The following is a 25,015-nucleotide window of genomic DNA, read 5'->3' as shown; positions in this document are numbered from 1 at the left end:
CTCCCAGGGGCTAAAGTGACAGAGCACTCACGGCGTGTTCAAGAAAGTGGTGACAGCAGTGCAGCACAGGGTCTAACTTACAATAAGGTCTAATGTCTAGTCAGTATTGTTCATTTTGAAAAAGAACAAGGCTTTTTTACAAGCTAGGAATGCAATAGGATATTAATGAGGCAAGGAAATGTGCACAAACGTAAGTGTAAGCATATTAAATAATGTACACAAATATTAGGTCCCCGTTATTAGGCGAAAAGATGCATTAGTCTATGGGCCAGGACATAGGCTCTTTGACACTCTGGAGCAACCTCAGCTTCTCACTCAGGCCCTTAGTTAATGACAGAGCAACGCCAGAGCAACGCATCCAGCACAGACATACTTTTTGACAGGGCTGGCTTTAGCGCTGGTGGCGCCAGGAGCAACTATCAGTTTCAGCACCCCCTTTCCTCCCATGATTATCACTGGGTAGAAGTGCCCCTTATCTCTCCTTAGCCCCTCTCTCACATACATTTCATTTGTTTTAAAGCACTGGTAAAGGCTGGATTTACTAATAAGAATTTATATCTACCCAAACTAGCCCTTTTTAGCAACAACCCCCCCCTGAGGTCATCACCATCCCCCCCAAGGTCGGCGCCCAGTGTGGCCGCACCAGTCACACTGCCCTAAAGCCGGCCCTGCTTTTAGAAGCCGGTCAATTTAATCTCAGGGGTGGAACCAGTTCAAGGGCATGCGGGGCATCTGTGGTGAGTATCTGTGCAGTCCACCCAGGAGTGCTCCGAAGCCGTGTCATCTATAGCTGTGCCCGGTATGCCACACACCCATCCACAAAGGTACATGCGGCAGAATCCCTGCTGGTTCACTGATTGATGCTACAAGGGACAGGGTGGCAGTAGAGACTTGCGTACGGATTTACCAACACTTTGTACCAGGTTGCATCACAGAAGTGACACAAACCCAGTGCAAAGTTTTGTGATTTACATTCCAAAGTATGATCTGATCAATTTTGATTTGTTTCAAATGTTGTCTAAAGTAATGCAAAGTAGTGCTACATGCTACTTTGCATCACTGGGGTGTACTATGAGTGGGACATGGGCGTTCCCATGCAACCACTCTTGTGTTTTGACACAAATGTACTCATATTGGTAAATAAGGATTTGTGCCAAAAACATTATGCCTCCTCGAGGCAGGCATAACGGTGAAACAAGTATTACAACTTTCCACAATTTTCAACTTTGCATGTGTGCTGCACTGTACAGCTGACATACAACGTGGGGAAAATATTAGAGCACAGTTTTTGTACTGGAAAAGTCCACTTCCAGTACAAAACCTATGCTTGATGACGTATTCAAGCTGCTCACCCACGCATACTAGGCTCTACACAACCAAAGACCTGCATACATTAACCACCACCTGAACTTCCTCCAACTATCGAGAAGACTACGCTCCACCTCCCTTTCGCTTGCCCATACTCCCTGCATCTACCAAAGCAGATGTGGAGGACGCTCCTTCTCCCACAACACAGCAACAACCTAGAACAGCCTCCCCACACACCTCTGGACCATCACCTCACTTCTGGAACTCCGAATGGCCCTCAAGACCTGGCTGTTCAATAAGCCTTTGGGCCAGCAAGCACGGGGATACCCTATCAGGTGATTAGTCACACTTTATAAATCCTGATTGATTGATTGATGGAGTGCACACATCCTTGCATTTTGATGTGTAGTCAAAACAACCATTCCCTAAAACCATTACAGTGATCTCGGACAAGACGGAGGTCCTCATCCTGGGCTCCTCACCCTCCGCCTGGGACGACTCCTGGTGGCCTCCCGCCCTGGGCACCGCACCCAAACCGACAGACCATGCACGCAACCTGGGCTTCCTCCTGGACTCCTCCCTCTCCATGACCAGGCAAGTCAACAACGTCTCCTCGGCGTGCTTCAACATCCTACGCATGCTACGGAAGATCTTCTGGTGGATCCCCACCGAGACCAGGAAGACCGTCACCCAGGCCCTCGTCACCAGCCGACTGGACTACGGCAACGCCCTCTACGCCGGTACCACCGCCAAGCTCCAGAAGAGACTCCAGCGGATCCAGAACGCCTCAGCCAGACTCATCCTCGACATCCCACGAACCAGCCACATCTCCGGACATCTGAGAGACCTTCACTGGCTCCCCGTCAACAAAAGAATCACCTTCCGCCTCCTCACCCACGCACACAAAGCCCTACACGACCAAGGCCCGAGCTACCTCAACAGCCGAGTCAACTTCCATGCTCCCAAACGCCACCTCCGATCAGCCAACCACGCCCTCGCCGCCGTCCCCCGCATCCGAGGAGCGACTACAGGAGGAAGGTCCTTCTCCTACCTGGCCGCCAAGACCTGGAACTCCCTCCCTACCGACCTGCGCCTGACCCAAGACCACCTCTCCTTCAGGAAGAGGCTGAAGACCTGGCTGTTCGAGCAGTAGCGGCACCCCCCCCTCCCCCCCCCCCAGCGCCTTGAGACCCTACGGGTATGTAGCGCGCTTTACAAGTGTCACTGATTGATTGATTGATTGATCAGAACTTTCTGATGACATCAAAATTAATAATTCAGTGGCACATTTTCAAGGCTTTTATATGGGAAGACACTCTAGCACTCTTGACCAAGAAGCAGTTCCCTCTCCTAGATCCTAGGACCCAACCCCCACCTCCTTAAAACAAGCAAACACCAGAGGTAAACCTCATCTTCATCCAGGAAGTGGGTCATCTGGCCAATGGAAGCCCCCTCTTCTACTCCGAGAAAACCCATGATGTTATAAAAGAGGTCTTTCAGCATTTAGGAAAGTGAACAGTGTATAAGCTTCCTGTCAATGAAATCGGTGTAACCACACCACTTAAAAGCAAGGGAAATCAAACAATACAACAAGGAGTTCAAGTAATTTAACAAAATAACTGATAAAGCCCAATCTCAACATGCATAAGAAAATGCATGCTGAATGGTTATAAATGGGAAGAGATGGACAGGCAAGCTTTCTTTGTGAGCATGACTTAGCACAAGAGACTGAGTGCAAGCTGCTGAACATTTTTAAAGGGGGGAATCCTGGAAGGGGTATATCCCATTCTTCCCCAAGGTCTACAGAAAATTGCTGACTCTTTGGATGGGTCAAAACCCAAGGCTAGAGTTCAGACCCCAACACCATACCCTCAATTCCAGCACTGCAGCACTGCCACATCATGCGTGGAACCCTCCTCATGGGAGCTGTTCATGGTGGCCAAGACTATGATGCCAATATTGGATAAGTAACTTTAGTGTTTTCAACCAAAATTTGCGCAGCCTTTGACTTGAGGAGAGGAAAGGAGAGACCATTTGGGTGTTTGCGGAATAGAGTTGTAATTGCAGCAGCATTTATATCTCCTGGCGGTAGCTGGTCAAAGAAAGCGTTGGTAAACAGCATACAGGCATCAGACAATTGTACCAGCTCCAGACAAGACTCACACCTAAATACTTTTGAATAACCTGTAAACTTTATTTTCAATATTGGCCTTGGTTTCTAACAGCTGTTCTGTTTAAGGATTTAAAGCAATGTTGAATAACTAGAACGGGACAATTAATTCTGGGCTGTGAAAATTGTCAAGCATTCATAGCCCAACACTCATCATATGCATCACCAGATCGGGACACAATCCTGGTTCATCAAGTCACTTCCAGTTCATTCCGTCAACATTCCAGGGATTTCTCTGCAGCCTAGCCTAGAGTCCACATGGTGGTATAGTGTGCTTCACAAATGTAGACACTGGTAGCAGTTGTGGTAGCAGTAATATCAGTAGAGGTATTAGTAAAAGCTATAGTGGTTGTAGTAGCAGCAGTAGACCACTAGTCACAGTTAAGCACATTTATAGGCATATCACCAGATGGGCTTCAAGTCCATTAACTTGCAGATATGTTTAAAGGATTTGAGCTGAAGTATAACAAGCACCTCCCAACAAACGTGTTCTCTACTCTAGCCAAAGAGACGGTCAGAGTTTGGACTTTTTCAAGGTATGATCATGCATATGCACTATTAATCACTTAAAGGCCTACATCCAGCTGTATATAAGACATCCCAGTCTTGCAATCTGATGCACCCATGATATAACAGTGACAAAAGCTCAGGCCTGGGTTATCAAAAGTGGAAGCCAGTTCCAACATTTCCCCTGCACCAATAAATTGTTTTCAAGGCCACTTTCTTAGGCTTGCAGGCATTACATTTCAAGTTCTATTCTTCTAGATCATGATGTAGGTGTACCGTTTCTAAAATTATTTTTTTTTTTAATCCTTCACAGCTTCTTTTCTGTGTGATGAATAATATTGTTACACCAGAAACTGGATAGTTTCTATGGGGCCCCATTAAAAATAAGGGTTTTGGAAATTGGGCTACTAGTTGACTGAGGGGTGACCCCTGGTCAAGCAGCGGCCACAATCCTAGTCAGGGTAAGGCTCAAGAAAACTCCAAATTAACCTGTGCTCAACCTCCTGGTAGCTTGGCACAGAGAGTCAGCCTTAACTTAGAGACAATGCAATATTTCTGCAACACTTCAATCAGTAAAACAGTGAAAACACCACACTAAAATATCCCACACCAGATTAGAAACATAGAGAAACATTTTATAAATACAACAAGACCAAAGCAACAAAAATCCAATAAGTAGAACCGGAGTTATGATTTTTTTAAAGAATAATCCAGAAAAAGCAGAAAGTGACCACTGCGGCTATCTGGTCACGCTGAACTGGGTCAAAGTCAAAGATTCAGGCTGACCGCAATAAAGGACAAATTGGATACAGTCCCAGATTAGACCCCAGGCAAGAGGGCAGCAGGTCAGCACAGCAGGGCAGCTGTTGCTTTAGAGCAGGGTGGCAGAATTGGTAGCAGCATAGCTGTCCTTCCTGGCAGAGTATCCACAGGTCCAGAAGTGTACTGAAGAGTTGGTGTCTGAGGTCCTTCTTTTAGTCCCTGGAGCCCATGTTCTGCAACGTGGGAGAAGCTTCTAGACAGTGGCTATGGAGTACATGGAATTTTCTGCCTGCCCTGGCTCCAAGCTGGTTGAAGTGACAGTGTAGGGTGGTTAGGCTCTTTGTGTGAAGGCAGAGCACTGGCTATTGAGGTGGAGGTGGGGCTTTGCTCAGCTTCGCCCCCACCCTGCCATCAGATGGCCCACTGATACACATCAAATCCCTTGATTGTGTGATTGTCTGGGAGGGATTCAAAAAGTCTATCAGTTACACCCGGTCATGTGGCCCAGGCCAGGCTATGGGCACAAATGGGCTAAGGGCAAAAAAATGCCAACTTTCTAAATGTGCCGTTTTTAAAATTGCGATCAATACCTCACTTCACCACTAAATAGGGCTATGCACCCCATTCCAAAGACACCAAAAATGATGTGGAGATCTCTTCCCATTTGGAAATTACACTTCTAAAATGTAATAAGTCAACTTAAATATTGCAGTAGCGAAAAACTAATTTAACAGTTTTTCACTACCAGGATATGTAAAACTTAAAAACACATAACCAACTTTTTAAATACATTTCATCCTGCCCTTTAGCTGTCCTGGGCCTACCTTAAGGGTGACTTATATGTATTAAAAATGAAGGTTTGAGCCTGGCAAAGGGTTTATTTTGCCCGGTTGACAAGGCAATTTAAAACTGCACACACAAGGTCTGCAATGGCAGGCCTGATACATATCAATAGGGCTACTTACGTGGGTGGCACAATCAGTGCTTCAGGCCCATTAGTAGCATTTAATTTACAGGCCCTGGGCACGTGTAGCACCACTTTACTTGTGACTTATAAGTAATTAAAATATGTCAATCGAGCACAACCCAAATCTACCTTGTTTTATGGAGAGAGCATAAGCACTTCAGCACTGGTTAGCAGTGGTAAAGTGCACAGAGTACTAAGGCAAACAAAAACAAATTCAGCAAAAAGTGGAGGGGAAAAGGCAAAAGGTTTAGGAGTTGCCCTGCAGAGAGGGCCAGGTCCAACAAAGGGGTAATATGGGATAGATCTTGCAATACTTTCCTCATGCTTGCAAGCAAATGAAAATTAAATTGAGGCACATGTCAAATAGTCTGACAACCCTCTTCATACCTGAGAAAGAAGCAATAAACTTCACCAGGGCGCCATGTCACAACTTTACAGATTATTTTGAAATCGATCACTCAGCACAATACAGAATCTCCGATATGCTTACACTACTGCTCCAATGATTGTATTACGATTGTCGTAAAACACCCTAAGAAACATTCTTTAAAAAGGGCATTTATATGCAAACAATAGGTGTATCATCCATGCCCCCTGCGGTTATTGCTGCTATAGAATCCACCATATTCTACTCTACAGAGCATTTCTAAGGATGAGTGAGACGTTTAGCTTAAACACTTGTATCACTGAGTAAACTCGGCCTTTGGGATGACGAGCTCTGCAATTTATTTAAAAATTCTGACTTATCTGAACTTGTTTTGAAGTCAATGGAATCCAGTTTGAGAAAACAATCACATGAAACAATAATCTTCCTGAAAAAGATTCATCAGAATCATTACAGGCTTTGATTGTTCTTCTTGGAATTCAGAGACCAATTTAATTCCTGACACATAGATGAATAAACATTAGATCACTCTGAAGCATCAGGAGCTATTGAGTTCATGTCGAAATGAATGAAAGAGATATCAGCCACAATACGCAGCATTATTATTATGCTCTTGGGATACATCATAACATTATGTAGTCTTTAACACAGTTCTCTCGTAAGTATATGCAATCTTTTTGGTTCTACAACCATAATCTCTACCTGGATTCACTCTCAAAAAGCCTCACGTTTAAGGAAAATTAACAAGAAGTTGATATTTAGTTGAAGGAATGATAATGGAAATTTATATTGTGTTCTTTGCCTTCAATACTGTCAATCAAATGAAGCTGTGCACACAGAATGGTCACCGATTCAAGTTCAAAAACAAAAGGGCCCTGACATCTATAAGAACAAGTTCTATCTCCTCTAGCAAATGTACTGAAACCAACATTAGGAGTATCCCAATGGTAGGGGCCACCACAGTGATTAAGACTTTCAAATCAATTTACCATAGAGACATGGTTCCATGCAGAAATACACATATGCGTTACCGAAAATGGCGTGTCTACCCGTACACCAAAATGTCCTTCATTTATCAGCTATCTTCCAAGGAACGATTTTCAAAAATATCCCTCCTACAACTTCATCTAGTGAAGTCCACTTGCCCTTCATCGAGCAAGGGGTTGTTTTGTATACATATAGTCAGTTGGATCTACGAAAAGGGACTGCCGTGTCCACTAACACGAATGCAGACCATCTAAAACTCAAAGACCAAAGCCTATCTCGTGTTCCCAGACAGAATGCAACTGGACGCTCTTTAGATATAGGGGTGGCACAAGGACAGCAAAACAACTTTATTATCTCCACATTTCAAAACAGGAATTGACGAAGATATGTTGAAAGTAAAATCTATCTGCTTGTATTCCACTACATTGTTATCAATGATATTTGATACCTCAGATGTGCAAGCCTTTAAGCAGTAACTCTCCACAGACACAGTAGGTAGGCTGGAAAGCAGTATTTGATTCTTTTTTATATTTTTTATTTGTCATTATTGGCATTTGTAACACAAATGATTCTTAACACAAAATTCCAAGCAAACTTCAAATCTCCTTTCCTTGGCACTAGAGTGGTCCACAGTGTGTGTGGATGTGATATAGTTGCAGATGCATATTTCACCCACAACATTGTGGACCCCGGCTGCGGTAAGACGCATAGTAAGGGGCTTATCAGAAGAAATGGAGGTCAAATCTAAATAAATTGCATTTTCAAATAGTACAGAAAATTGCATGATGCAAACCCTGAGAGACATGAACTCCAGACTACACTAAGGAACTACACTAGATGTAAGTTAAGAAGGTCAACACCACTTAAATAACATACTTGGTTTTGGAAAAAGGTTCATAAAAAGGTCAAAGGTGTGCTAGAAAGACCTTTCTGAGTATGTAAAGGCTGCAGAAATGTTTTCGTCCTGAGGGAGGTCCTTACGAACAACTCCTCGACTGGGAGGTGTCAATGTTGCGACCAATCAAATAGTTCTGTAGAAGTCTCTGCCAAGCCTGGACCTCCAGTGCTGAGCAGGAGAGATTCCTGACCTTGAACAACGAAAACTGGGAGATAAAGGAAGGGGGGGCAACTGGCTACAGTGGCTCACCTAGGCCAAAATCAAAATTAGAAATATCAAAATTCTTTCCTTGTGCACAATGCACCTTGTATGCAAGGAACACACGCCATTGAATTGTTAAAGTAAAGGAACATATGGCATACAGGGCCATGGGCCCCATGAGATATGTGCAAATCAGTAATTCTACAGCATTGAATGCAAATGACAGGGGACCTTTAATACATGTTATCAGCTGAAGACAAACATTACATCACAGTAGCCTACCGCCTCCTCAGACCATCTGCACCAACCATTTCTTACCGATTTCCACTAACACTGACATAATCATTCTAAGAAAATAATTGAATTACGTTTGTAAAATAACAAAAGGTGGAACGCTTAAAAGAGTCTAAAACACTAGCAGGTGTATGAAGCCAAATACCAGTCCATTGATTTTTACCACAATCCACCACTTCAAATGAGGAGCAACCATATGCAAATCAATCTTGGCCCTGCTCCAATCAGAACTTCCAGGTACCTCGCCTCTGAACGAGAACACATGCACCCCTAGATTGGTGTCAGCTGACCATGTAGGGTCCTGTACAGGATTTACACTGCTGCTCTGAGGATCAGGCACTCTCTGCATATATCACAATGTATCTGTTGCCACTGCAGGCCTTTATGGAACACTCTTTCAGTGGTTTCAGAGACAGGGATACCTGTTTTATTTCCACAATTCCAATAATTATGGGTGAATATTTTGTGCAACAACAGATAAATATAAAACCAAGAGGAATAAATAAACAATGTGCTAACTCACATCAGTTTCAAAGCTCAGCCTCAGATTACAGTTTGATGAGCTTTAAGCCGTGCACCTGCACACAATTGTGAAGAGTCTTGCCTTCAATTGGTGCAAAATGTATTGTTGGTGCTGCTCTGCGTGTCAACCCCTAGAAACCCAGTTTTTGAAAGAAAAAAGACTTTGGGGCAGAGTAAAGTGACTTGATTTTTTAGAGAATGTCACAATTCTTGTCACATTGTGATGATGGGATTAGAACTCTGGACTCCTTTTCCTTATTCCACCCCCTTCAGTTTAACCATCCGTTGACATTAATAAGTGGTGGCCCCAACCCCTGACTCTCCACTTGCAACTCCTGGGTCTTTAGAAATGAAGACAGCAGGAGGAAAAGAAGGTCTTTACTGAGTAGGTGGCCATTTTCTTTCAGGGATTCTCCATTTAGTCTAGAATGCTCATTATCACCTGAAACAACGCACACTTTTTTGGCGCCATATTGGAGTTACTCCCACTCATTAAGTGTACACTAGGAGCATAGAGCTTTCACTAAGACTTTCGTAGTTACAACTAAACAAATGTTTCTATTTAAAATTAGCTTGTCCTCATTAGTAGTACTTCAATCATTTTCACTGCCACAGTTTTATTTGTAATGTATGGATTATAAAGAGAGCCTCCATCGTTTCCTTTAGTTTCTAAACGTCATAACTCACTGCTATGACGTAGCAACAGTTGATAAAACTAATTACTCACTGTCACTACTCATAAATGCCTTCCAGGCCAGGCTGACAGGGCTGTCCGAGAGCCTGCCAGCACAGAGCTGCTTGTCTCCTTTGACTGAAAGCAGAAAGCACAGATACAGGAGGGGACGGGAAGGCAGGGAAGGTGGTGGGCTTTGGTTCAGGGTGGCTGGTAAGGTATTTATTTTTCACATATGCGTCAGAGAGGAGAGGATATGTTATGTATGGCTCTTCCATTATCCTATGCCCCAGCATAGCAGCTGAATGCAGCGGCAGATCATTTTGGGGGCCATACATAACGTAAAATTATACACGGTTAAAAGGTGAATTACGGGGATGTGTTTCACCTTGTGGTTTTGAGTGACATCATAGACAACTCGAACATCTCTCTTGTTGTCTATTTGACACCACTCAGAATCCCTTGGGGGGGGGGGGGGAATCCCTGTAATTCACTGTTACCCATCTATAATTCTATACATTTACCTTATTTTATTTTTTGAACATTCGTCTGTAACTGTAAAACTTTCCTCATGTAAACTGCTTGCAGGCAGCGGAAATTGTTCTCATTGTAAAGTGCTTTGACACCCCTGTGTCTAGTTTGTGATATAAAAAACTGCAAAAATAAAGTCATTAAATTAAATAAAGCACACGTTGATGTCAGAGCCCTGTTTATTTTGTGTAGTTTCCTCTCTTTCCGTTTCCCAGAGTATTCCAGCACCAATCCAAGCCTTCGAAGAGCCTCAAGGGTGGATTCTGTGGTTTCATTGGGTCACAGGGTGGATGGTCCCACCTCGGCTGCTCCGGCACATTAGCACACTTGTATCCATGGTAACCTCGGACCTCAGCTTTCCGTGTCCACATTGTGAGAGTGATTGTCTGAGCATAGAGTGGAACCTGTTATTACACACAGCATTATCTGAAGGTAGTGTGACGGGGAGTGTGCTCTGGCGGCCAGGGCAGCATTATGGCGACCTACACGGGGAGGAGAGAGCGTGCTGTTGAGGACAGAACAGACAGACAAGCAACACGCCAGAAGTGCTGTTGAGGACAGAACAGGCAGACAAGCAACACGCCAGAAGTGCTGTTGAGGACAGAACAGACAGACAAGCAACACGCCAGAGGTGCTGTTGAGGACAGAACAGACAGACAAGCAACACGCCAGAGGTGCTGTTGAGGACAGAACAGACAGACAAGCAACACGCCAGAAATGTCCTGCGCCTTGGGTGTCTACTAGGAAATTGCACATCATCAGCTGGGCAAACGCCCCATTCCATCTCCTCCCGCTATCGAAGTGCATTAAAGCCATACTCTGGATGCCCAGGCGCTGAGCCATCCGCCGGGTGACCAGCGTTTTATCCGCAGAGGCAGGAGTCGACTGCATGCCTGGGTCATGACAAGACCAGGGCGAGGGCTCTAGCATGAGATGCATCGCGGCCATGTCATTTATGATGTACTAATACCACGCCACTGTACACCACATTCCTCCATTGACAGGGTGTTATGTTCAGCTCAGCCCATCTACCACCGACAGAACGTGTCCTGTCGCCATGTAAACACAGGAGTAAGATGAATGTTTCTGTGAGCCTTCGGGGTGTTAGTTGTAGGCAAGAACAGCTGGAAGGACGAGCTGCAACAGGGTGCAAGCATCCAAGAAGGGGTGGGGGTGTGGACAAACAGCTGGAATGTTGAGGAATGCTCAGAAAATTGATAGAAATGAATTAAAAAGTCAGGAAATGTGAAGGGGGTAGCAGGAAATGTGGAATAAACACATGATATAGAGGGGAAGGTGGCCAAAGGTCTCAGGAAGCGCCCAATAGCTGCAGAATAGCGACATCTGAGTGGGTCTCGGAGAAGTGCCAAGCTGCAACACAATACCCCAAACATCTGATATCAGTCCAGCCCCAGTGATCCCAGTGATTCCATTATAAGCGTTTAGGAGTTACTACAGGTTGTAGCCCCGATGCCTCTGATATATTGCTCTCTGTTGGCGGCTGAACACCTCTCCTCTCTTGCTGAGTAACACACCATTTCTACCTTCTACAAAGGCGTCCACCTGCGTGCCAGCTCCCTGATTACAACAAAAAAGCTCCTAAAATTTCAGATCACACCTCCAACTGTCTTATAATGAACTGCACTCCCAGGAACCTCCCATAGGGGGCACATCTCACTAGACATGACAACACACCCCAGCGTCCGGCACGACTTTGCACAGTGCCAGTTCCCACCAGTTGTTGTACAGGTTGTAACTGTCCATGGCATTTCTGGAGACTACAATACTTGTTAGTGGAACTGCCATGAATCTGGCTTCCTGATTTCCCATTCATTATCATCTCAATCGCTGCTAATAACCCCGTTTCTATATGACTTGGAAACGTGCTGTATTAAGGATTATGCTCTGACAATGTTTAAATGCGGAATTGGAAAAAGTCAATAAAGAATTTTTTTTAACAGGAGACAAGATGAAGCACCACAAAGGGAAATCCAGGAAATGTGACCCAAAAAGCCACGAGTGTTGAAGGATTGCTGGGGAACGCGGAGGAAGAGCCCGAACAGGTGGTGGACGAGATGTGGCCTAACGGTCGCAGCGGTCGACCTTGAAGCTGGGGAACGGCGTTCGAATCTCAGCATGGACCCCTAGCATCTTGTGATTCTGGGCAAATCACCAAATCTCCCCATGCCAAACAAAAAATGAAGGTGCCTGTCTGTAACACAACTGGTGCCCATGTAAAGCGCTCATGGTAATGTAAAATCTTGTAATTGGTAGAGGCAGCCCTGAAAAGACTGCCAATCGAGGGTCACCCCCCCTAGAATAGTAGATTCCCTGTCACCGTTACCACTTTCTCCACAAATCAGAGAATGTTTTGGTTCCTTTGTGTTTATGTGACATACTCCTGCCATTGCTATGGCCTCGTCTGATGGGGGGGGGGGTGGGTGTTTTTGGAAGTACACTTTTACCGGGGTGGGGGGCATTCCAGAATACAGGAGTCTTTTCAGTGGATGTGGTATTTGTATCTCCTTGGGTCCATCTTTCCAGAGTCTCTTTTCAGTGGGGTGTGGTATTCGTATCACTTTGGGTCCATCTCTCCAGAGTCTTTTCAGTGGAAGTGGAAGTGGTATTTGTATCTCCCTGGGTCCATCTTTCCAGAGTCTCTTTTCAGTGGGGTGTGGTATTCTAATCACTTTGGGTCCATCTCTCCAGAGTCTCTTTTCAGTGGGATGTGATATTCGTATCACTTTGGGTCCACCTTTCCAGATTCTTTTCAGTGGGATGTGGTATTTGTATCTCTTTGGGTCCATCTTTCCAGAGTCTTTTCAGTGGGATGTGGTATTTGTATCTCTTTAGGTCCATCTTTCCAGAGTCTTTTCAGTGGATGTGGTATTTGTATCTCTTTAGGTCCATCTTTCCAGAGTCTTTTCAGTGGATGTGGTATTTGTATCACTTTGAGTCCATCTTTCCAGAGTCTTTTCAGTGGGGTGTGGTATTCGTATCTCTTTAGGTCCTTCTTTCCAGAGTCTTTTCAGTGGGATGTGGTATTCGTATCACTTTGAGTCCATCTTTCCAGAGTATTTTCAGTGGATGTGGTATTCGTATCTCTTAGGGTCCATCTTTCCAGAGTCTCTATTCAGTGGGATGTGGTATTCGTATCTCTTTAGGTCCATCTTTCCAGAGTCTCTTTTCAGTGGGATGTGGTATTTGTATCTCTTTGGGTCCATCTTTCCAGAGTCTGTTCAGTGGGATGTGGTATGTGTATCTCTTAGGGTCCATCTTTCCAGAGTCTGTGGCTCTCGAGACTCCCAGTGCTTATGTCTCCCAAAGTCTCCATGTGTCTGTGCTACGCTAGGAGACTTTGCCTTGAAGGAGGTTAAGACCGGGCTCTTCCTAATGACCCCACAATGAGCAGACATCACTACTTCGCATTACTAGAAGGGTTTGACAAATCTCAGGATCACACCAACTCGAAACTAGATCAATTCACACTAGAGATGGAGGCGCGTTCAAGTGTGAGGCTGTCTCTCTGTGAAACTCCTGTATTCACACCACTGGGTCAAGGTGGTTTCATATGTACGTTTACTGCAACACACCCCAGCCACTGTGTGAAGGCACCTGACACCTACAGAACCCTCATACCCCCTTGATTACATCAGGTGCAGAAACATGTTTGTATCAACACTATATGAGCATCCTCTGCCTACTACAGTAGAACACATACCACATAGGCCACACAGGATGCACACAGGTTCTCTAAACATCTAGCATCTAGAAGACAAAGGCCCTCGTTGTAAGTGGCCCATCCCCATTATTTGCCTGGCCAGTAATTACCATTGTAGGGGTTTCCCGATAATTCCAGGGTCAGGGAAATACCGGGATTCCAGGTTTTTGGAGGAATAACATCTAAGCATCTGACCTGATTCCTGCATATTTTCTCCTTGAGTTTCACATAAACTACAGCCAAATCCTCAGTGTCAACCACAATGTATAGTTTCAATAGGCCCTTTACCCGGCCAATCAGAGTTCACCAGCTCCTTGCAATCGAGGAATTGATGGCTTAGGTCGAACTCTTTTTGCTTCAATCAATGCCAAGGCACAGCAACACTAACCACAATAAGAGCACAACTCTTGTCATTATGCACAACATCAAACCCCACTGACAGAGGTCACATGGCAGACTCACAGCTCTCCATCCACGCACACCCCTGGCGCTACCCAACGGCGTGCGCTTCTGCGCCCCTTCAGGTGCGTGAAGTGCTCTATAAAATGCTACTACAAAGCAATACTTGTGAGATGTGCCTCGCCGCTGCCATTACCAGTGACCTAAAGAGGAGGTGGGAGGCAGCCTTGCTGGGGAATGTACACCCAAAGCTGGGAATCTGGAGAGAGTGTCACGGAATGAGGAGGGTGAAGGGGTAAATGTTAATATTATAGTAACATAGGCTTATAAATCGCGCCTTAAGAGCCAAGCTGGACTGGCCATTCTGCCACTCTGGCATTTCCCCGAGAGGCTTCAGGGCTAGGGAGCTGCTTCCAGAAACTGATGGGTTGCCTTGACTCCACCAAGTGTTGATGGATCCATGCGAGTCACAGTCCCTTGCAGTGTGTGAGGGTTTGATAATTTTTCCAGGATTGACTTTGGTTTACAGTTAGGTCTTGCTGAAGATTTCTTCAAAGCACGGGTGTGACAGCAAATATCCATCCACCAAAATTAGTATTAACCATAAGCTCTCATAGGGAGTTGTGTGGGCAAGCAGCAAATTCACAGTGAAAGCTGAGCCAGGGGCCGTGGGCCTGGCATGCCTCCAGGAGATAAAGCACGAGCCGAGGGCAGGTAGATGGCACAGCAAATAAAAAATATGATAGAGTCTTTGAAATCTTTGTTTCTTGACCACTCGTGTTTGACATTAATTTGTTAGATTATATTACTGCAGCTGTTAGAATTATGTTTTTTTAAACATAAACTTCCTCCACAACAATGCCTTGATGTCGCTGTCATGAGTGAACCTAAAGACGTCAGTTTGTAATGCCCACCGTTTATATGGCCAATGTTGTTAAATGTGCGGCAAGTTATGGTCTAAAAACCATGCTCACGTGAGATTTTGATACCGCACACATCCTGAACTTAATTTCTTCAAGGTGCTCTCAGATTTGACCCTGAATTAAAATAAGGCACAGTAAAGTAAGCACTTTGCCTGAGAGCACGCAATTTGGTCAAATGGGGCAGCTGGCATTTGAACCCACTTTTCCTGCCGAGACATTGTGCAGCTGAGCCACAGGGTGAATATGTCATTTCGCTTCCTTTTCCACCAAGGGGCAGGAGACTGATTTTACGTTAATATTGCTCCTTTCCCCTCACTGACAAACAGTAAAGAGGGAGCGCTCCAGGGCCTCGCTGCCAGCAACTGATAGCAAACCAGAGACCTCTCTCATCCCACAGAGGCTGCTCACCAGCGACCGCTTCATTATGATTGTAAGGTTTACAATCGAATAAAGTCATTTGTACCGCTTCATTGAGAAACGTGCAACTTGCAGCTCAGTGTCCGACATGCCCACACACACCAACCGAGCACCTTTGACATGACCTGTCCCGAGACTGGAATGTTTTATAAACTGCGTTGGGGAACTGTAAGGGCGGTGCCCGGGATGCTTGGCTCGGCTCTACTTTGGCTTGCACGTCTCCTTGGGACAAGGGCCGAGCCAGAGCCGGACATACGGCTCGAGTTCGCAAGTCTTGCTTGGCCTGTCCTCCTCTTTTCCAGGGCCAGCGTAGGAGAGCGGATATTGAGGGGACGGAGATGAGGACTATGGAGGCGGAACACGGAAATGAGGAGGAAGAGACGGACATGTTGAGGAAGGGAAGCGCCAGGAAAAGCAAACATGAGGCAGGAGGGAAGGGATTAGAAGCGCTTAAAGGTAGCAAGGAGAGAATACAACAAATGACTCATAAGAATAGAGTCAGATATCACACTGAAACTGATTTTGTACAGGAATGGGGAAGGTTGTTCCTGTACAGAGAAATGATGCACCATCCCTTGTATCCGAATGGACCCACCCATGCGAAAATTCAGTTTGTGCACCGTTGGATCACAGCAAATGTCGTTTTCACTGTGCACTGCATCCGTACAAAGTGTGTCACCTGGCCCTTGCGTCGTGCTCCTCTGGTGATCTGCTCCGAAATGTTGCACGTTGTGTTCACCAAAGAGGCAGAGCCCCGTGCCCTGTGTACTCCAAATAAATGCAGGTTCCTTCAGGCAGCCCCTGTACCTGCATGGGTGGTCCCGAGGGGCGCACCCAGCAGCCCGGGCTCTGCCCTGACAGCTGAGAAAGACCCGTGACCTCCACAGGGTGAGGGGGCAGGAGCCGGGAATGTAGCGCCTCGGTGAGACCAGCAGCAGCCCCGGTATGTGGCACACAGGGCGCTTTTCAAACCAAGCCCTGCTCCTAGGAGTGGCCGACGGCGAACCCTGCGCACACCGCGTGCAGCCCTGTAATGTACCGCAATGTAGCCTTAGCACGTCATACAAATGCCTGTAATAAACACCAACAGCAGGGCCTCTAACACATCGCACACAGACCTAGCTGTGACACACACCCTCAGGGCTTTAAGTGGGCCGGGTCTCACCGTGCTGAGAACCGGCAGTTCTTTAAAGGGGGTCTCGAAACGGCTCTCTATCGGGCTCTGTTTTGTGCCCTGGCACAGGCGGTCCGTTTTGTCCGGACTGCAGTGACACTAGGCACATCGATGTGCGCTGCTCACACTGCTCACTTCTCACTAGTGGAGAAGTTATGGCATGACGTCATGCCAGGTGAGTTAGGGGAAGGGAAATCCTTTAAAGAGATTCATTTTCTCTCTGGATTCCCCTTCTCTTTTTGAAACTCAGGAGCAGCAACATTGTCCTGGTGTCACCACTCACCAGGGCTTTGAGTGGAAGCTTTTTTTAATATTATATACAAGCCATAGGTGCTGCCTATTTATCTTATGCAACTAACAACCAGTGACAAAGCAAACAATCCTGACTGGTTGTAGGTGTGACGTTACTGTTGAATCATATATCTGGATGCAATGACAGAAACAGCAAAATACAAGCCAGCAGCACACTATGCTGAGCACAGATTTTTTAGTTTACGCATTTTAAGCCACGCCCTTAATTATATTGGCAACACCCCTTTGAGAGACCCCTTCAGGTTTTTCATCCCACTTTAAGCCCTGGCGTAGGTGTACATTGACCCCTCCGTCCACCCCGAACTCTCCCCGAGCAATGATATTTTAGGAGCTTTTCTGTCAGGACCCAGGAGGAGTTCTCAGAAAGAATCTACTCTGGCAGAAATGGCGCCAGAGTGGCAGCTGTATCGGGGTCACTCCAGGCTCCGGTGCCATTTCCCCCGGCGTGGGCTCAGTTGAAGGATTTCTAGTGGTCGAGCCGGCACACACTCTACACGAGGCTGCAGAACGAAACGAAAGGAGGCCAGGACATCTCTTTGTTTTTGGTTTATCAACTTCCAGTAAATGGGATTTGAATTCTCTGCCTTAACTGCGTACCTACACATCTCCCAATTTCCATGTGCCTTGGTTTCTGAACACACCAATGTGACATGTCCTCAGATTTGGTGTGACTCTCTCTCTCGGTCCTGGCAGTGGTATGGTGGGGCAGGCCCTGCGCACTCTGCTCGGTTTTACCACCCATGGGATCGCCAGCGGTGCTGAGAAGTGCTGGAACTCCCCCTTTCAAGTGAAATAAGTGCAGGTACTCAGTACCGGACAGAACCTGCCCATTTAAAGCACTGGCCGGCCGACAAGATTCATTGCAGACAGACGCTCTCTGGCTCACACCCCGTCACTGGATTGCGTGGCTCCGTTCTGAGAGGCCTGTTCTCTTCGAAAAGGCCTCACTTTTGTTTCCTCCTTCTTGTACACTTCTTGGTGCAACAGGTTGATTAGAGTTCATCTCACTCGCCACCTCGTTGGGCGTGAGGAGTCTGTAAATTCTGACCATGTTTTCCTGTTAGCCACAGAGGGTAAAATGGCGGATGAGACGCTTCTCTGTGCGCATCTCCCGTCCTGCGCGCGGGTCTGGGCTGCGCCCGAGGCGTCTTCCCTCAGACCCTCCGCAGGCCTCGCTCACCAACTGTCACACTTGAACCTGACCGACCCGCTCCTCCGGGCTGCGTGTGATGTATTTCCGCCTGCATGGGCTCCTTCCTCTGTGCTTTTTGTGTGTCTTGGACACGGCCAGGAATGCAGTTCTATAAACTAGTGGGACCTGAACCTGGGCCCAGGGCAAAACTTCGAGCAAAGACAGAAACTAAATGTGTGTGTGAGGAAGGAAAGAATTGTCCCCGTCGAGGGCAGGCAGCGTGGTACACGTATGATTCTCGAATGATACTGGTATGTAGTGCTGTCCAGCAAGCTGAAGCTCCTCAAGGCGCCTCTTGGTATGGTGCCAGATCCAGAGAGGGTTGAGGTTTGAGTTGCCCCTATAGATGAGGCGGCTGCCTGTCCCAAAGATCTCAAGGCGCGCTTTCATAGACAGGGTTATAAATTAGTGAGAGCAAAAAAAGGCAGGGACCCGTGACCATATCTGAGAATCTAGACTCAGCTCTGATAGTCCAGTTTAATCTGCCATATCTGAGAACCTAGACTCGGCTCTAATAGTCCAGTTTAATCTGCCATATCTGAGAACCTAGACTCAGCTCTGATAGTCCAGTTTAATCTGCTATATCTGAGAACCTAGACTCAGCTCTGGTAGTCCAGTTTAATCTGCCATATCTGAGAACCTAGACTCAGCTCTGATAGTCCAGTTTAATCTGCCATATCTGAGACTGAGTCCTTCTAGTTTGGCTTCAGTTGTGAGACCCAAGCATGAGCTATAATCAGTGCAACTGGAATTATGTGATTGTGCAGCTGCAACGTTTTGCCGCATTTGCCACATAATCCATAATCTGCTGCATAATCTGCAGATTTTAACAACAACAAAAATTATTTGTAGCTCAAACAGCTCAAACGTTACTAAAAACGCAGAAACACGTGTTTTCGCGCAGTGAAAGAACCTTTGCAAAGCTTGACTGGTCACCTTCCCGTTGCTTATTGCTATATTTGGGTATATATATATAGAAAATCAGGCAAAGTGATAGCGCGAAAACAAGCCACTCCAACCAGCTTTTCAGTAAATCAAGGATTTATTCCTCAGGCAGTACAGCAAACAACATTACGTGTTTCAATCCAGAGGGATCTTATTCATATGCAAGCAAAAGGGTTGATGACACCTAAATGTTATTTAAACAGTTTTGGCAACATAATCGAAGGACTTCCAAAATACACCTTGCTGTTAAAAAAAGAAAAGGTATAGTACACAGTTTATGTCAAGTTATCAGACCAAAATAAAGTACATTAAAAAAAATTATTAAAAAAAATATATATATCTATATTATCTACTGGCAGTCGCCAGTAGATAGCTATAGTTAGGACCGAGTTCCCATAGGAAATCTGAAAATTCTATTTTGAATAACTTTGGCGCCGGTTGACTTATCTTCGTGAAATTTTCAAAGCTAATGGGGCGCTCCGCTCAGCTCCTTCCCTGAAAGTTTCGGGGTGATTCGTCAAGCGGGGGCTGAGAAAAAAGGGGGGTCCCAAAACACGTTTTCCCCATGCATTTTCCCATAGGACCTTTAGTCGAAGGTACAGCCCGAACGGCTGAACAGAATTACATTAAATTTGGCAAAGAGGTAGTCCTCAGGTCAGGCATGTGCCTTTTGCATATATGGTGTCAATCTGTTCAGTAGTTCCTGAGAAAATTGCAGTTAAAAGTCAAAAATATCTATATGCGGGCACCAAATGTCCGCGAGCGTAATTCTGATTGGTGGTTAGATGTCAGTCAACATTCCAATCGGTCGAAATCAGGAAGTGTCGGACGCCATTTTGTGTGTGACAGTGAAAAAGAAAGGTGGAGAACGTGAAAAGGGGGCAGGGTAGAGAGTTCCTGACCCCTAGCCTTTGTCAGGGGGTCCCTGATGGACCCCGAAGGGTGAAAAAAACATTTTATTTTTTTTCAAAAAATCGCGGTGCGCGCACCGTGAAAAACCCTTTAAAAAAAAAACATTTTAAACTGTTTATAAGTTTATAGAAGTTATTAACTATGCTGTTCAACTTTATCCAAATTCAAAATAAAAGAGCTGAGCCATTCCATATTCAAGGATACAGTCAATCTATAACTATATACATAGGTAGTTTATTGTAAAATAAATATATAAAAAATATAATAATACATACATAAATTAGCATTTAAAAAACCTTACAAATTCACTAAAAAAACCATAGGTTTCACACACGTTATAGTTAGGAATTAGCATTTAAAAAACCTTGCAAATTCACTGAAAAAACCATAGGTTTCACACATGTTATAGTTAGCTGGACATTTCACTCGTAAAAAACCATTGAAATTCCCCCGTTATAGTTAGTTCAGCTAACTATAACTCGCGCAACCGCAATCCACTGCTGATGACGTCACATATTACATCACTCATGACATGGTCAGTGACATCACTCATGACATCACTGATGACATCTCAAATGACATCACTGATGACATCATCCAGTGAATATGTGTCTTTCTGAAAAATAAATATTTTTTATATATGTATATCTAAAGGTTAATGGAAGAATAAATGGGTAAATAAGTGTCTAAATGGATGTTTTTTTTGGTAAAATTAATTGTATAACTGACTTATTAACAGTATCTTAGTGAATACAGTGATGTAATATGTGACGTCATCAGCAGTGGATTGCGGTCGCGCGAGTTATAGTTAGCTGAACTAACTATAACGGGGGAATTTCAATGGTTTTTTATGAGTGAAATGTCCAGCTAACTATAACATGTGTGAAACCTATGGTTTTTTCAGTGAATTTGCAAGGTTTTTTAAATGCCAATTCCTAACTATAACATGTGTGAAACCTATGTTTTTTTAGTGAATATATATATATATATATTATATATATATATATATATATATATATGCCGCATAATTTGGGGCTCCCCTGCTGTAATAATTCCAGTGGCCCTGGCTATAATAGCTTGAGAAGAGCTGCAACATTATGACATAAGCTGTGAGGACCCACTCTGGGCTGTGTTAAGCTGATCTGACCTGTGACAAATCACCATGAGCTGTAGGACCCTGGCTTGAGCCGTGTTATCCAGGCTTTAGCTGCGAGATACAATCCTAAACTTTGATAGCTCGGTTTGAGCTGTGAGAGCTAACCTAAACTGTGATAGCCAAACGTAAACTGTGAGAGAGGCTGAGCTTTGAGTACCCAACCTTACGCAGTTTAATTTGAAAAATAATAGGCATCTGCCCAGGGCCGGACTGGGAACGCAAACCAGTCCTGGCAATTCTTCTGAACTGGGCCCAGGGGAGGAGGGGGCAGGGTGGTGGGTGGGGTTGTGCTAGCAGAAGCAGCACTGCTTCCGCTTTAGCATTGCTGCTGCTTTTGTTTCAGGGGGCAGATATTGCAACTCTGCTCCAAAACCAGCCCCCAGTAACAAAACCACCCCCACAGCTTAAAACCCGGCCCCCATCCTTCAAGCCCACCAGGAAAAGTCGACCTTTTTGTGTTTTTTCTCTTTCTTGCTATGGTTCTAACTCTGTAGAGGAAAAAAAAGTACTAGTCCCTACAGATGAGTGCTGATGGGCCCCACATGCTAACACCAGCTGAAATTAAGTCTTATGTAAGAACCTGGTAAGAACCTGGTAAGAACCTGGTATGAATTGTAGGAACTTTGCTTCAACTGTGCTTCCCATCGTAACATATGTCGTCCTCAGAAGCAGAGTGTGAGGGATATCTGTGGGCAGAGATCAGATCTTATCATGTGATGTTCAGAGTGGGTCTTCATAATATAATCCTGAGAATGAGGTACAGAGGTGAAAAAGAAATTTCAGGACTGAGACATGAGAATTGCCGATGACAAGGGATCAAGTGCTCAAATATAGGATCCTAAATTATGAAGGAATCCAGTCCTGAGAAGGGCCATCCTGTGATCCAGTCCCGTGCGAGGCAGAAGGGTCTACTAAAGATGCCGCAGATCCAGTTTTGAAGATGGCGATGCAGTCCTGATATTGGAGATCAAGTAGTCATCTCTGAGATTCAATCTTGGGGGTGAAGATCCATTACTAATATGTTAGATGCAGTCCTGGTAAAGGAGATACAATTTGGGGGATGGGAATCCAGTTCTGAGGATGGAGATCCGGCCCTGTGAATGGAGATACCGTTGGAAGGACGGAGCTTCAGTTACAGAGCTCAGGATACCGAGCAGAAATGTGAGATTCACTCCAAATGAAAGAGTTCTGAGAACAGTGATCCCGTTTTTTGTTGTTGCAGATTTATATAGCGCAAACTCGACCCAAAGGTATTGGAGCGCTTTACATGAGCACCAGTTACGTTACACAAGGACACATTCATTTCTTGGTAGGCGCGGGGAGATTAAGTGAATTGCTCAGAATCACAGGATGCTGAGCGTCATTGCCAAGACTTTAACCCGGTTCCCCAGCTCCAAAGTCGGCAGCTCTAGCCGTAAGGCTACATCCTCTCCGTTTGGCGTATGGTGTCCAGTTTGGAGGATTCAGATCTAGTTTTGTTGGTGAAGATTCAGTCCTGAGAAGGAAATCATGGGCTTTGCAAGGGATCCAGTTCTGAGGTGGGCAACACTAGTTGGTTTAGACACGGACTAACAACTGTCCCATGTTCCCACGATGCCATCTTGGCTTGGAGGCAAATGTTGCTCTTTTCCTCATGATCCAATTTTTGTACTCTCTTGGGTAGCCTAAATCCCAATTAACCCACATTCGATATCTCTCTGTACCGCTGTAATGATCATTGCTATATGTATCCCCATTGTTGACATTTCTGCTACTCGCAAATAGAGCTGACTTGGAAACCACCTCAATTCTTCTAAAAAATATTTTTCCTTTTATCATCTAATCACAATCTTCAGTATATTTCTCTGGTGCTACCCCAGAACCTGCCCTACCAATAGCTCACAAAACCTACTCTACAAATACACCTTAGACCCTGCCCTACAAATCCCCTTCAGAGTCTTCCCCTACTAATTCACTTCAGAAACGACCCTACAAATCACATCAACACCTGTCCTAAAACTTCACATCATAAGATGCCCTACTAATGCACTCCAGTACTTGCCGTACCAATTCACACCAGAACTTACCCTACAAATCCACCTGAGAGCCTCTGCTACCACTTCACACCAGAGCCTGCCCTGTGTATTCACAATGGGGTCTGCGCTACCAGTTGACCCAGAGTCTGCCCTTACTCTTCACGTCCGAACCTGTCCTACCAATTCATACCTGTTCATCGAAGTCTGCCCTGCCAAGCCACCCCACAGCCGGCCTTACTGGCGCCCCTCAGGGGACTTATAATCAAAACCCTGTCAGTCCTGCCTTACGAACTCTTATTCTCCCGTGCTCTCACCTCCTCCACATCAAGGAGCACCAACTCCGACAGAGCCTGGCCGCCGCTGCCCTCCGAGCTCCCCTGGCACTGCTAGCAACGCGCCTCGGCTGTCCTGCGGCTCCACTCAAAAGTCACCAACCGTCTCCCCTTAGAGCCCACCGCCCCCACGCCCACATAACCAGTCCGACAAGTCCGCTCAACCCCTTTCCTGTTAACTTCCCTCATAGCTCACCCTGCCAAACCCACACTCACCCGTCCTACAACTCCGCTCACAGCATGCCCCAGCCCTACCAACTCCATCACAGCCTGCCCTACCGACACAACGCGCGCACATTCTGTCCCCTAGCCCCCCTCCGAGCCTGCCATACCGGCACCCCATAAACGCACCCCACAACTGTCTTCAGAACCTTACATACCAAATTATTTACAAACCCCCTCGGGGTCTGTTTTCATTTTCCTCGCATCTCAACCCCCCCACCCACCCCCGACAGCGGCGGAGCCTAATGCATGAAGATAATTAACCCCTTAATCGCTGTTTAAGTTAGTACAATATAGTAATAACTAGGGTTCAGTGAGCACCTCAACCCTCTGGACCTGCTGCACCTTTGATAACTATGCCCCTGGTGCCCGAATCAACGCACGCGAGCTGCCCCGGGAATCATAGTTGACGTTTTTAAATGAGACAGTATTCTCTCCCGTGACAGGACAGAGGTCGGCTCTTAGAGACAACCTGTCGGCCTGAACCTCGGTCCAGAACAGACACTTCCAGTCTCCAGCCTTACCCCGGCGCGCGCCTTCCTCTCGAGTCACAGGGAGCGCAGTCAGTCCTGGGCGCACAGCAGCATCCTGCAGGGCTCCGTCCTGGAGTCCGGGGCGCAGACAAGCCGCAGCCGGCGACGGGTTCCTCGGTGCTGCACGAAGGATCTCTGTCCGCTGCTGGATGTCTAGGCTCCGAGAGCGCCCGAGTGCCTGACCTGCGCCCGCCTCCCCCGGGCGCTTTTACCCGTAAGGGGCTGAGGTGCAAGACGTCCCCGCCCAGGAGCCCGGAATGCCAGCTATGCTCTCAAACAGGTAGGCCAGGTTAGAGGTTTCACCGGCGAGGATGGGTGCAAGGCGCTCTGTAATGAGGGAGCGACGCTCGCATTCCCAAAAGCCTTTTGTAAACAAATTAGCGCTCAATACCTATCACACCAACAGGCACATATTTCCTTCAGCGTCCCCAGCAATACTTGTGTCTCCCCATAATGAGTTGCACAGACCGTGCCACGTTCAACGTCAACGTTTCACCTGCTGCCATTACCTTTTCAGGCACCCGAAGCAGCGCCTAGAATCGTTTTTATTTCAGCCC

The 25,015-nt window shown here is 46.0% G+C and overlaps 1 protein-coding gene across 2 annotated transcripts in view; it reads right to left on the bottom strand.

Moving 5' to 3' along the window:
- Positions 1 to 24,672, bottom strand: part of VGLL1 (vestigial like family member 1) — a 50,551-nt gene extending 25,879 nt beyond the window's left edge. Inside the window, exon 1 of one of the 2 annotated variants that reach the window (XM_085607953.1) lies at positions 24,450 to 24,672. Coding sequence is in view for 1 of the 2 variants with exons in the window: in XM_085607952.1 (XP_085464078.1) it covers positions 23,686 to 23,696 (11 nt within the window). In the remaining variant the exon portion in view is untranslated. Of the gene's footprint in view, positions 1 to 23,685; positions 23,779 to 24,449 lie in introns of those variants that run through there. The other variant, XM_085607952.1, reaches the window with a different exon arrangement.
- Positions 24,673 to 25,015: the final 343 nt, after the last annotated feature.

Source organism: Triturus cristatus, chromosome 5_2 (assembly GCF_964204655.1).
Source record: "Triturus cristatus chromosome 5_2, aTriCri1.1, whole genome shotgun sequence".
Classification (NCBI taxonomy): Eukaryota; Metazoa; Chordata; class Amphibia; order Caudata; family Salamandridae; genus Triturus; species Triturus cristatus.
This window is presented reverse-complemented; position numbering and strand designations above follow the sequence as displayed.